Below are 14,949 nucleotides of genomic sequence, written 5' to 3'. Positions count from 1 at the left end.
TGGTTGCTGCAGTTTGGTAGTGCGTGAATATGAGGAAAGAACATGCTACGCGAGAAGGTGCATCGTCATCGCATCCGCTATGTGGATCACCGCTAGATAAGAGTTTATGTGAGCTCTTTCATCCACTGACTAGGATCTATAGATTAGTGGATATACGATCTCTCCTAAGTGAGAATGTCTAAACCTTACGTGATTTTTGTCACTTTCAAGTTTTATGCTCCAGATCTTCGCACGATGATTTGATAAATCTATTTTTGGATAACCATTTTTTATTTGTATTTTCTGCTATGCATGTGATGCTCTCTATGGTTTCTCAATATCAAGTTGAAAAAAAATACATGAATCATCATGAACATCCCTCCCTCTCCTAAATTACATAATTCAAACTTAAAAATCTTATGATATTATCCCTTAGTCTTAGGTGACACCTTTCGTCAAATAAACTCATCGCACCCAAACTTTCATGATGCCTCACCGTTAAACATAAAGCAAAGCCGGAGTAGACAGTTGTTAATTGTTAGCTCTGACGGCCACTTCCCAAATGTTATGGGTAATTACATATTACCCCTTTAGTTAACTATGGTTAGAATCCTAATCCGTATATTTTAAAAAGTAGCATTGGGGTCCCTATACTTAGGAATGTGAAATATTTAACCCAAATTCTTCTTATGTCATTAACTTTATCGATGAAAAAAATCACACGTATTGTCACATGCAAAAGGAGCGTGAATGAAAAGGATAAAAAATATAATTTTTTAATTATTAAATTTATATCAATTTCTCACTCTAATCGATTTTTCTTCCTCTCCTCTTTCCGACCTACTTCCCGCCACTCGCCCACTACACCTGCTCGACCTACACCACTTGACCATTGTCACTCCTACACCGCTTTGACTGCTCACCACCACTGCTCCACACCACTCGACATCGCCTCTCCTGCACCATTTGACCTTATCGCATCGGACTTGCTTGACCATCGTAGCTCTTGCACCACTCGATCGTCACCTCTCCTACATCGCTCGCCACAATCGCATCGAACTCACTCGATTGTCGTCGCTCCTGCACCACTTGACTGCCACACCTGCATTGCTCACCATTGCCACTGTCGCACCGCTCGCCTATCGCCTCATCATCCCCACCATGGCCGATGACAATCTTATCACCGTCACAAAAGCTTGCAGCCTATGCATCTCCACTTCTGTCATAATGCTCTTGCTATTCACCGAGATCAATAAGTTCTTGGACTTCGTTGGGCACAACACCGACAAGAATCAAGGATCGGAGTGCAATGGCCCCAAGCAGCATTGTTCATCTGTGTAGGCTGCCCTCCTTATTTTAGATGGAACATTGTGAAAAGTTGAAGAAAAATAAATATTGTTGTGTGGCTGTCATCTCATGATTATAACATATAACAAATTGCTAGTACAATTGGAATATATAAACAGTTTGATGTCATTCCATGGATAAAGTCAACTAAGTGAACATGCAAGCAGAAGCAAAAGCAAACAGATGAATCAGTGATGGTGGAAATCCAATCATCCTTAAACATGAACCCGGATGACCCCTCCTGCTTGCTTGACCCCAAGATCGTGCGTCCTCATGCACAACAGAAAGCTTCCCAACCCTCCATTATCGCTCAATTATACCTTTGTCATCCTCCACTCTGCTCTTGATAAAGTCCAGAAGCTTCAGAATCAACCCATCAGCCTCCTTTGGTGCCACAGTGAATGCACCCCAAATGTACGGCAGGTAAGCAATGGGCGAGCAGGTACAGTAGTCGAGCAGGTGCGATGGGCAGGCTGAGTCCACTGTGATGGCGGTGAGCAATGCAAGTGCGACAATCGAGCAGTATAAGAGCGATAGCAATTGAGTAGATCCGGTGTAGCGACGACAAGCGGTGCAGGAAAGGCGACGATCAAGCTGTGCAGGAGCGACAATGACAAGCGATGTAGGTGCGATGACGATCGAGCATTATAGGTGTGACGACGATCGAGTTATGCAGGAGTAGTAGTGGTCAAACGGTGAAGATCAAGCGGGTACAATAGCCAAACGACGAGCAAGTATGTCAAAAAAAAAAAAAAAAGAGATGGAGAAATCGATTATAGCAAGAAGTGAATATAAATTTAATAATTTAAAAATAATAAAATTATATTTTTATCATTTTCATTCATGTTTTTTTTTTTTATATGTGAGAACACATTCAATTTTTTTCATAAAATTTGAGTTAAATATTTTACCTTTGTAATTCCTGGGATCCTAATATTATTTTTTAAGGTATAAAAATCAAGATACTAATCATAATTAACTATAAGGGGATCATAGTTAATGACCCAAAACGTTAGGGTGGTGTGGTCAATTTCGACCGTCCGGGGCGAACGAAGGAAGAAGGGTTCGTTTGGTGAGGGGGCGATACGTAAAAGGAAACGACACAATGCCTGTTTTCCCTACGCTGCTATAAGCCTAAACCCCGTCCCCCTCCCCTTTCCTTTGCCCCTTGTTGTCCGTTTCCCTTTTCTCTCTCTTGTGATCGAGAGAGAAAAGAAAAGAAAGATTGCAACTCGAGCCGATGCCCACAAAGCCATGTCCGAAGCCACCGACCAGAACGCCTTAGCGCTACTCCACCACCACCACCACCCACCGCCAGCGCAGCCACACCCACTCGTCTCCCCCTCCTCCGCAGGTGCCATCGTCCGCGACTACCGCAAGGGCAACTGGACCCTCCACGAGACCCTCGTCCTCATCACAGCCAAGCGCCTCGACGACGAGCGCCGTGCCGGGGTCTCCTCCTCTCCCGCCGGGGGAGGAGGCGCCCTGCGATCAGCGGAGCAGAGGTGGAAGTGGGTGGAGAACTACTGCTGGCGGAACGGCTGCCTCCGGAGCCAGAACCAGTGCAATGACAAGTGGGACAACCTCCTCCGCGACTACAAGAAGGTCCGTGGCTACGAGTCCCGCGTCTCCGCCGCAGCCGGTGCCAGTGGGGAGCTTCCATCCTACTGGACCATGGAGCGGCACGAGCGGAAGGAGCGCAACCTCCCGACCAACCTCGCCGTCGAGGTGTTTGAGGCCCTGACCGACGTCCTCACCCGCAGGGCTGCCCGCCGAGCCAACGCCACCACAGTGCCATCCCGTCCCCCGCCTCCTCTCCCCTCACCCGTCCTCGCGCTGCCGCCTGCCAACCCTCTGCCTCCCCCGCCTCCGCCTCCCCCTCCCCCTCCTCCACCACCACCATCGTCCGCACATCCGTCCGTTTCCGGTATGCTCTGAGGCTTATTGCCAGCAATTATTACCCTCTCTCTCTCTCTCTCTCTCTCTCTCTCTCTCTCTCTCTCCATTACTACACCCTTTTAGTGAACGAAGAAAAGAAGAAGATAAAAGACAATCTTTTGGGGCGGGGGGCTTTTATCACATTGTCTCAAGGCCAAAAGTTAAGCCAGCCTACAGATTCTGGGCTGTATGAATAGCTTTCTGAGGTATCCAAGATCAAAAAGTTGGTGCTCTCACAGGTGTGACAGTAAAATGCAATCTTCCTGTGATACGCCCATCCTCTTTCCATCTCTCTCTTTTTCTTGTCGCTCCACTCTATTCTATTAAATTAATCTATCAAGTACCATGCAGTCTGATATCTTTTATATATCCTGCGGTATCTCCTCCTTCAAACCTGACATTATTGCATGCACAAGCTTTCACTGGAATGAAAGAGTGAGAGACAGAGGGTAAATCTGATTCCATTGCAATGAGAAGATGTCGAACGCAATATCATACGATGCTTCCCAAGCTTTCCATCTTGCCATGCAACCTTGTTGTATCATAAGAACAAAAAGGTGTATATAGGTGCGCATTCATAAGCTCAATATGATATTGTTCTAAAGCTGTAGCATTTTAATTGCTTTACGTATTATAATTTCCATTCTAGTACTTAAAGTGCTTCTTTTTTACCTCTCTCTCTCTCTCTCTCTCTCTCTCTCTTCGTAAAGTAAACGTCTTTTTCGGCTTTTATGTGTCAAAAAGAACGGCTTTCTTTCTTCTTCATTCGTGCGTTGTTCATCGCGCAGCGGAGATGTCGGAGTCGGAAGAGAACGAGGGGCCGGCGACGACGACGACGACCGAGGAGCCGGACACGAAGCGGCGGCGGCTCCGGCGGCTGGGGTCGAGCGTGGTTCGGAGCGCGACGGTGCTGGCACGCACCATGCTGGCCTGCGAGGAGAAGCGGGAGCTGCGCCACCGGGAACTGGTGGAGCTGCAAGAGCGGCGGCTTCGGCTGGAGGAGGACAGGACGGAGGTGCGGCGCCAGGGATTAGCGGGCCTCATCTCCGCCGTCGACAACCTCTCCGGCGCCATCCACGCCCTCGTCGCCGACCGCCGCAGTGGCGACCACCGATGAAGTGGACCCAGCGTGGGTGTGTGGGGCCGCGGGTTCGGTTGTAAATAAATGGAACCGAGGAGGGTATCAATTTTTTTGGATGCTATTATTGATTTCTTTGAAGTATTTCCCTTCATATCCCCCCGTTTCCCGTCTCGTTTCCCGGGATGTGTCGGGCCACCACTGACATTCCATTAAAGCCCCCAATTCTTTTTATCGCTAATTAAAATTCCAAAAAAAAAAGAGCAATAGAATTCGAAATAAACACGAAACCAATTATTATAATTATCGATTAACTAATATTTTTTTATAGGCTTCAATGAGGCCAAAGAGAGCGGGGACGGAGACACCAGGCTTTTCCCGCACGATGGTTGGACGAAATTGCCCCTGGATAATACATTCAATTACAGAGACACCCGGAGAGATCTGTACGGGACGAAAGTGACATCTCTCAATTTGTCGGGTGGCGCATCACGTTTCGGTGCTCAGGGGCATTTTCGTCTAACAAGAATTCCCCTGTACGGGAGAATTGATTGACCGGTTGCGGAAACGCAAATCCTACCCTCGCCACTCGACGCCCGCATGCACCTAAATGCCCGATGGGTCCCGCGAGCAGTTGGAGCGGGGTGTCGTTAGGTGTCCGTTCGTCGGAGGGTGGATGCGAGAAAAGGGACCGACAGTATTGGCTGTACCGCGGTCATAGGCCAGTCTTTGACCCGATCCCTTCGCCAAGCATGAAATGACGGTTTCACCCTCCATTGCTCCCGCCTTTCCAGTTAACGGCCGGTGAGGAGACTACTATTTGTAGTGTCTGTATCACGGTAACGGTTGCTGCCGTTTCTTTCTTATGATGAATGAACGCATGCAGGTGGGAAGGAAACAGAGACTTCGGATTCGTAACCTGTTGTTGATTCAAGATTAATCCTATGATTTAAGTTTGCTGTGTTGATTAATAGTTGCAGATGTTGGAGGACATGCACTGTGGAATTGATGTTACAATTACTCCTTCCATCGAACTCAGACGGTGCAATGCCTTTTGGAATGAGAGAATTACAGCAGTATCGCATCAAATTAAGAGATCAACATAGGTCAATGGCTTATTTATACATGTGGGAAGGGAGGATTTTCCTCAACTGTCCTATGAGATTAAGGAAGAATTTTTTTTAACCATCTTACGAGATTTCATCATGCAGTTGAGGAAATCTTTATCCATTATCAAGTTCCAAAGACCCATCTTCATAGAGATTCAAACCAGAATCTTAGTCTCTTATACACACGAGAAAGAAAACTTTCTAGTCTGGAGAATGATGTTGAGAGTCAACGATGTGCAACTTATATAGTATGTGTAATCGTTATTATTAAATATTATATTTAATAATAATATAATCATTCTCATTAAGATTTATAATTTATTATCATGAATTTCTTCATTTAGTATGGTTTAAATATTTTTAATTTTGTATTCATTATATATAAAATCGTTATTATTAAATTAAATATTTAATATCATTAAAGTTCTTCATTATGGTCCAAACGTTATAAATTTGAATTAATTCTTGAACGTTATGAGTTGGTGATGATAAATGTTTTTAATGGGAGAACATCTATATATATGAGGATTTTGGTCCCTAGGTTCAATCATCTCTTTGAAGCAAAAAGGCTTTCCTATGCCATCTAAAGTGAGAGTTCTAAGCCGAGAAGTGCCAAAGTTCAAGAAGAAACATTTGCAGAAATTCTTGACAATAATGGCTGGATGTACACTATTTTATTTCAACATCAGTTTTTATTGTGTTTCTATTATAATGATTTAGAAACACAAATTGGCTTCATTGATTTCTTACATTTGATATCAGAGCCCATTGACCTCTACCTTGATACGAAATAGTTTTCATTTTTATGTCATGAAAATGATTTAATTTTGGTTTCTTCTTGGAAACTTCTTGATATATTTTGTTGAAAATCATGAGGAAATATTATTTTTAATATTTTAGTCGGTAAAATGCTCATATTACGTATGCATATTTAGTTATATAAAATTATGCTTATGAGTCAATTTTTTATATTTAAAATGTCTAGTGATCTATATAATCTTAATTAATTAAGAATTAGTCACATCATCCTTAATTAATTAAAATTATATATAAAGTTAAAATAAGGATCACATAAGTAATTAGACATCATATTGTGACTAATTATATTTTATATAATAATTATTATCCCACAGGATCTTTTATTATATTTGATATAATTAATCAAGATAAAATATCATATTATTTTCATAATTTACCCACATGGATTATGAATTAGAATATAATATCATAAAGACCATTTGAATCTATTTAAATTAAGAATTTAGCCCACAGACAATTTTTATGTCATGAGATTCATATTTTTTGGCATGTTTCACATTAGTAAAACATGTAATTTAGACTATTAAGCTTCAAATTTTAACATAAGCATGTTTGATTTTATGTAGTTTCTTAAACTGTTAATTTCTCTGATATTCGGTGTGATATTTCCGAACTTAATGGTGATAACTATAAGATATGGAAGGAGAAGGTTCTCCTCCATTTAGGGTGGATGGATATTGATTATGCTATTAGGAAAGACGAACCACCAATAGTCACTAATACCAGCACTCCAACTGAGATCACGTTATATGAGCGATGGGAGCGATCCAATCGGCTCAGTGTGATGTTTATCAAAACTAAGATGGCTGCTAGCATACGTGGTTATGTTAACCAGCATGAAAATGTCCGAGACTTGCTAAAAGCTATCAACGAATAATTCATCACTTCAGATAAGGCACTAGCAAGTACCCTTATAATGAAATTCTCATCCCTTAGACTCACCAATATAAAGGGTGTGTGTGAGCACATAATGCAAATGTGAGATATTGCGGCTCAACGTAAGAAATTTGAGGTTAATATGTCAGAATCCTTCTTGATGCACTATATTCTGAACACCCTTCCACCTCAATATGACCCTTTTAAAATTTTATACAATACACATAAGGATAAATGGTCAATCAATGAATTAATAACCATATGTGTTCAAGAAGAAGAGAGGCTCGTGATGGAATTGGGTGAGAGTGCATTGGTAGTAACCACTCGCGGGAAAACCAAAACTGACAAACATCAATCTCATTAGTAGGAAAAAGATAAAATACCACCCCAAGCTGATATCAAGAAAGAAGCAAAGTATTTTTTTTATAAAAGAAAGGGACACATGAAGAAGGAATGTACAAAATTTTAATAATGGCTTGAAAAGAAAGGTAAACTAACCTCATTTGTGTATTATGAATCTAATATGGTCAATGTTAATATTAACACTTGGTGGATTGACTCTGGATCAACAATCCATATTGCAAACTCTTTGCAGGGTATGCAAAACCTAAGAAATCGAGTAGGAAGTGAGCAAAGCATCTTATTAAGAAATAAGATGAGCTCACATATGGAGGCAATTGGAACATGCATTTTAACTTTAAGTAGAGGTTTTGTATTAAAATTGGAAATGACCTTTTATGTTCCAAGTTTCTCACGAAACTTAATTTCTATTTCCAGACTCATACCATTTGGGTATTCCTTTAATTTTAAAGATACATCATTTCGTTTATTATATAATTCTGATTGTGTTGGGAATGGTATTTTGTTTGATGATCTTTACCGTATTTCATTACAAAATGATAATACTCAAAGTTTACATGTTTACGTTGGTATTAAAAGGTGTAATATTAATGAGGACTCCTCTATATTATGGCATCGGAGATTAGGACATATCTCCATAGAGAGAATTAAAAGATTAGTTAAAGATGGGGTACTTAGTACTCTTGATTTTACTAATTTTAAGACTTGTGTGGATTGTATTAAGGGAAAGCAAACCAATAAATCTAAAAAGGGTTCTAATAAGAGTTCAGACTTATTAGAGATAATTTATACTGATATATGTTGTCCAGACATGGACATATATAGTCAGAAATACTTCATCTCATTTATAGATGATTACTCACGATATATGTATATATATTTGCTTCATAACAAAAATGAAGCATTGGATGTCTTCAAAATCTTTAAGGCTGAAGTTGAGAACCAATATGGTAAGCAAATTAAAATTGTGAGATCAGATAGGGGTGGAGAATATTATAGTAGATATACTAAAAATGGACAAGCACCTGGTCCTTTTGCTAAGTTTCTTTAAGAACACGGGATAGTTGCCCAATACACTATGCCTGATTCTCCAAACCAGAATGGTGTTGCAGAAAGAAGAAATCGAACATTATTAGACATGGTGCGGAGTAAGCTTAGCAACTCAAATCTTTCGTAGTTCTTGTGGACTGAAGCACTAAAGACGGCTATGTATATATTAAACCGAGTTCCAACCAAGGCTATCCAAAAGACACCATTTGAATTATAGAAAGGTTGAAAACCAAGTTTGCGAAATATGCGCATTTAGGGATGTCCGTCTGAAGTCAGGATATATAATCCACAAGAGAAGAAATTGGACCCGAGGACTATTAGTGGGTATTTCATTGCATATGCCGCAAAGTCCAAAGGTTACAGGTTCTATTGTCCATCTCATACAACTAGGATTGTGGAATCAAAAAACGTTAAATTTCTTAAGGATGATGTGATCAGTGGGAGCGATTATTTTAGGAACATAGTTTTCGCACATGATCATACAGAATCTCAACCTTCCACATCAAATGATAGATTGGTTATAGTTCATAGCACTCCTCAAGTATAAACTAGTGCTGAACAACCAATCATTAAAATTCCACAAGTTGTTGATAGTATTCTAATAGACCAAGCAGTTCAGGAATTACAACAAGCTCCTGAACAACTAGATGAACCACAAGTTCCTCAGGGAAACATCGGTACATCATTAAGAAGATCTACTAGAAATAAAAGATCAGCAATTCCTAGTGATTATGTTATATACCTACAAGAATCTGACTATAATATTGGAGCAAAAAATGATTCTGAAATATTTTCACAAGCCATGAGTTGCAAAGAATCAAATTTGTGACATGATGCTATGAAAGAAGAGATGAATTCCATGATGAGTAATGGAGTCTGGGATCTTGTAGAGTTGCCTAATGAAGCAAATGGGTCTTTAAAACTAAGAAAGATTCGTTAGGCACATTGAGAGATACAAGGCAAGACTTGTTGCAAAGGGATTACTCAAAAAGAGGGAATCGATTATACGGAGATGTTTTCTCCTGTATCTAAGAAAGATTCTCTACGTATTATTTTGGCATTAGTTGCTCATTTTGACCTTGAGTTGCAACAAATGGATATGAAAACAGCATTTCTTAATGGAGATCTAGAGGAAGAGGTTTATATGAAACAACCTGAAGGTTTCTCCTCTAGTGTTGGTGAACACTTGGTTTGCAAGCTTAAGAAGTCTATATACGGTTTAAAACAAGCCTCTCGCCAATGGTATTTTAAATTCTATGAAGTGATTTCTTCATTTGGATTTGTTGAAAATCCCATGGATCAATGCATATACCAGAAAGTTAGTGGGAATAAAATATGTTTTCTTGTTTTATACGTAGATGATATTTTGCTTGTAACCAATGATAAGGGTTTGCTGCATGAGATGAAACAATTCCTTTCTAAAAATTTTAACATGAAGGATATGGGTGAAGCATCTTATGTCATTGGCATTAAGATCCATAGAGATAGACCTCGAGGCATTTTCGGTCTATCACAAAAAACCTATATCGATAAACTTTTAGAAAGATTTCGGATGAAAGATTGTTTACTAAGTGTTGCTCCCATTGTGAAAGGTGATAGGTTCAATTTGAACCAATGCCCAAAGAACAACTTTGAAAGGGAATCAATGAAAAACATCCCATATGCTTCTACCATATGAAGTCTTATGTATGCTCAGGTCTGTATTAGACATGATATTGCATTTATTATAGGGATGCTAGGTTGATATCAGAGTAATCTAGGTATGGACCATTGGAGAGCTGCAAAGAAAGTGATGAGGTATCTACAAGGAACCAAAAATTATATGCTTATTTATAACATACAAACAATCTAGATGTGATTGGTTACTCAGATTCAGACTTCGTCAGTTGTGTTGATTCCCATAAATCAACATCAGGATATATTTTTATGATGGCTGGTGGAGCTATTTCTTGGAGAAGCGCTAAGCAGACCTTGACTGCTACTTCTACCATGGAAGCTGAGTTTGTCTCCTATTTTGAGGCTACTTCACATGGTGTATGGCTTAAGAGTTTCATTTTTGGGTTTAGAATCATGGATTCTATTTCTAGGCCATTAAGAATTTTCTGTGATAATTTAGCTGCTATCTTTATGGCTAAAAATAATAAAAGTCGAAGTCGAAGTAAACACATCAACATTAAGTATTTAGCCATAAGAGAATATATAAAAGAAAAGAAAGTGGTCATTGAGCATATTAGCACTGAATTAATTATTGCTAATCCTTTGACTAAAGGCATGCCACCTCTGAAATTCAAGGATCATATAGAGAAAATGAGACTTGGTTCCACTTTGTAATGATATTGAAACTCTTATATATTGTGATATTTTCTTATTCATGTGCACATTATTTTGAGAAAATATATTGTTACTAGACCAAGAATAAACATAAGGTTTATTCATTAAGTAATATTACCACATTAAGATTAAGAAACTAAATACATCTTGATACATGGATGATAATACTCGCTCTTAGAGGACTTATCGTTATGATTCATGTATTTATTTCTTAAGAAAGTTGTTCAAGAAAGATTAATTCAAATTATTAAGCTAAACTTATGGACCAAGTGGGAGAATGTAATTGTTATTATTAAATATTATATTTAATAATAATATAACCGTTCTCATTAAGATTCATAATTCATTATCATGAATTTCTTCATTTAGTATGGTTTAAATGATTTCAATTTTTTATTCATTATACATAAAACCGTTATTATTAAATTAAATATTTAATATCATTAAAGTTCTTCATTATGGTCCAAACATTATAAATTTGAATTAATTTTTGAACGTTATTGTTGAATCTCGTATTTTGATGATGAAACCACTTGATATGTGTTTATGTGTTAATCTGCGTTTTGAGTGACGCAGGATGCTCCGATCAGAATGAGACAAATAAAGCAGGAAAAATCATGTTGTGCTGGAGGAACATGTCAGAAGATTGGACGTCGGGCCGGTGGATCGATCAACGTATCGATAGAAGGCTTCGGGCCATGGACTTGGGCATCGGGCCGAGAAGAGCGGGTATTGCGCCAAGGATATCGGAGTTGCGGAGTCAACTACCGATTGGGCAATAGGCCGTAGGAGAGGACGATGCGCCGAAGAATCGGACGAAGCGTCGAGGGACCAATGACATACCAGACAACTTGGTTAATTGCTTAGGATTAATTGTCTCGATTGAAGTTTTGTTTTACATGTGCAGGATTAACTATGATGGAAGTAAGACATGCAGCAGGAGTTGCACCGGAGTCAAGACTATGATCACGTTGGGAGTTCGAGAGTTCGACGGAAGTCCGGACGGTCGTCGGAGGTTCTGCGGGAACAAATCCGAGAAGTCCAAGAGCTTGCCAAAGAAGCTCGCCGGAACTCGCCAAGTGGATCATCGCCGAAGGTTCATCAGATGTTCGCCAGAAGTTCACCGGAAGCTCACCGAAGGTTTATGTTTTAATCTGCATTTTGAGTGACGCAGGATGCTCCGATCAGAATGAGACAATTAAAGCAGGAAAAATCATGTTGTGTTGGAGGAACATGTCAGAAGATTGGACGTCGGGCCGGTGGATCGATCAACGTATCGACAGAAGGCTTCAGGCTGTGGACTTGGGCATCGGGCCGAGAAGAGCGGGTATTGCGCCAAGGATATCGAAGTTGCGGAGTCAACTGCCGATTGGGCAATAGGTCGTAGGAGAGGATGATGCGCCGAAGAATCGGACGAAGCGTCGAGGGACCAATGACATGCCGGACAACTTAGTTAATTGCTTAGGATTAATTGTCTCGATTGAAGTTTTATTTTACATGTGCAGGATTAACTATGATGGAAGTAAGACATGCAGCAGGAGTTGCGCCGGAGTCAAGACTATGATCACGTTGGGAGTTCGAGAGTTCGACGGAAGTCCGGACGGTCGTCCAAGGTTCTGCGGGAACAAATCCGAGAAGTCCAGGAGCTTGCCAAAGAAGCTCGTCGAAACTCGCCAAGTGGATCATCGTCGAAGGTTCATCGGATGTTCACCGGAAGTTCACCGGAAGCTTGCCGGAAGAAGCGATTGACGCACCGGAGCAAGTTGTAGTAAATGTCTTAAGAAATTCGTAGTTAGAAATGGGAGGTGATCCCATTAACTTAATCTTGGGGCAATTGGGCCCTTGACAGACCCAAATTGGGCCGAATGGATCAGCCCATTCGGACCCAGATTTCTTGGCCAGAGGTGGCACCGCCCAAGGCTCAGTCTCCGAGCTCTGGCTGGGTGGTGCAACCGCCTGAGCTCGGTCTCCGAGCTCAGGCTGGGCGGTGCAACCTGTTGAATCTCGTATTTTGATGATGAAACCACTTGATATGTGTTTATGATTTAAACTGTATTTTGAGCGATGCAGGTCTACTCGATCAGGTTTAGACAGTTGACGCAGGAGGAATTGACGTTACGCCGAAGAGATCACGTCAGGATATTGGATGGCTGAATGCTTCGAACGTCGGGCATCGGGCCAAGGAGAGCGAAATTGCGCCAAGGATATCGGGGTTGCGAAGGTCAACCGCCGATTGGGCAACAAGCCGCAAGAGAGGACGATGCACCGAAGAATCGGACGAAGCGCCAACCAATGACGTGCCGGGCAACAGAATGTCAATTCACGTTGTAATAATTGTCTAGATCGAAGTTGAGTTTTGGTTTGTGTGTGCAGGATTAACTACGATAACGATGAAGACATAAAGCGAAACAAAGTGCTGGAGTCAAGCGCGAAGGATTTGTTGCGAGTTCGAGAGTTCGACGGAAGCCTGAAGGTTCATCGGGAATGCTGTCGGAACTAGTCGAGAATGAGTAGGGAGCTTGCCGAAGGGTTTTTCGGAAGCTCGCCGGAAGGTTCGTTGGAAGTTCGCAGAGCTCACCGAGAAAGATCGGAGCTTGCCGAAGAAGCTCGTTGGAACTCGCCAAGATCAAATCGTGAAGTCTAGGAGCTTGCCGGGAGTCCGCAGAATGGTTTTCGAGAGTTTATCGAAAGACCGTCGGAAGTTCGCCGGAAGCTCGCCGGAAGCTCGCCGGAAGAAGTCTTGACTTACGGACTTTGTAATAGCTTAGAAAATGTCTTTAAATTCGTAGTTAGCATGTTAATTAGGGTTAGGATTAGGTGTTAATCCTATAACCCAAGTAGGGGCCAATTGGGCCCGAGTTCGAACTGGTTTGGGCCAAGTTTGGAGCCCAACCAGTGAGCTGATTTGGCCTAGGCGGTGGCACCGCCCAGCACCCGAGAGCTGGGCGGTGACACCTCCTGGGCTGGGCGGTGGCACCGCTTGGCTGGGCGGTGGCACCGCTTGGCTGGGCGGTGGCACCGCCAGCATTGGGAAAATAAGAGAATTCAAATATTTGGAGCCCAAATTTGAATCCTCTTGAGGCCTATAAATACCCCTCAAGTCTCAGCTGAGAATACAACTTTTTGAGCAGTAAGTGATTGAGAGAAAAGTCTTAGAAGAGTCTTTGCCTTTCTTGTTTCCAATTTGCTAGTGTTCACCTCCTTCTTTCTTGCTGAAAATCTGTAAGAGAGTGAACCGCTTGTAAAAGTTGTAAGAGGGGTATTTACCCTTCCCTTTCAAGAGATTTGCTAGTGGAAGGTGGGAGCCTCATCGAAGAGGGGCCTCGCAAGTGGATGTAGGTCATTTGACCGAACCACTGTAAAATCGGCGTAATCTCTGGTTTGCATTTACTTATTGTCATTTATATTACTGCAAACCATTTGCACTTTAATGCTATACTGCTTTGTCTCCATCTTACTTATCTCTTCAAGTTAAAACGCAATCGAAACGGTTTTAAACGAAAACGTTGCTTTCATCGTACGAAGTTTCCGAAAAGTGTTTAAATCGTGAAAAGTTTATCGCACTTCACCGCTGCACTAATTCACCCCCCCCTCTTAGTGTCGCTCTGATCCTAACAATTGGTATCAGAGCCCGGTATTTCTCATTTCGGATTTACACCCGAGAGAAATGGCTCTTCATGGCTTTCGAGAGGGCTTATCGGTTTTTCGTCCACCGTTGTTTAATGGATTGGACTACACTTATTGGAAAACTCGAATGAGAGTTTTGTCCATTTGTGGAATATCGTTGAAAACGGTTTTCAACTTCCCTCTAAACCGATGAATGAATGGTCGGATTTGGAGAAGAAGTATTTTTCTTTAAACGCAAAGGCTATGAATGCCTTATTTTGCGCTTTGGACAAAAATGAGTTCAATCGGATTTTTATGTGCGAAACGGCTTTTGATATTTGGCGTACACTTGAAATCACGCACAAGGGAACTAGTAGAGTCAAAGACTCTAAAGTTAACATTTTAATGCATGATTTCGAGCTTTTTCGAATGAAGCCGAGCGAAACCATTGTTGAC

General features: G+C 41.2%; 1 protein-coding gene across 1 annotated transcript; it reads left to right on the top strand.

Annotated features, from left to right (window-relative positions):
• The first annotated feature begins 2,505 nt into the window (after positions 1-2,505).
• Positions 2,506-4,498, top strand: LOC135616184 (trihelix transcription factor ASR3-like). Its single transcript, XM_065115373.1, has 2 exons — positions 2,506-3,253; positions 4,053-4,498. Exons 1-2 carry the CDS (start codon positions 2,581-2,583, stop codon positions 4,379-4,381), a joined length of 1,002 nt encoding a protein of 333 aa, XP_064971445.1. The 5' UTR covers positions 2,506-2,580; the 3' UTR covers positions 4,382-4,498.
• The last annotated feature ends 10,451 nt before the right edge of the window (positions 4,499-14,949 follow it).

Source organism: Musa acuminata, chromosome BXJ2-7 (assembly GCF_036884655.1).
Source record: "Musa acuminata AAA Group cultivar baxijiao chromosome BXJ2-7, Cavendish_Baxijiao_AAA, whole genome shotgun sequence".
NCBI classification, from domain to species: domain Eukaryota; kingdom Viridiplantae; phylum Streptophyta; class Magnoliopsida; order Zingiberales; family Musaceae; genus Musa; species Musa acuminata.
The sequence above is the reverse complement of the archived record's forward strand: the minus strand, read 5'-3'. Positions and strand labels throughout refer to the sequence as shown.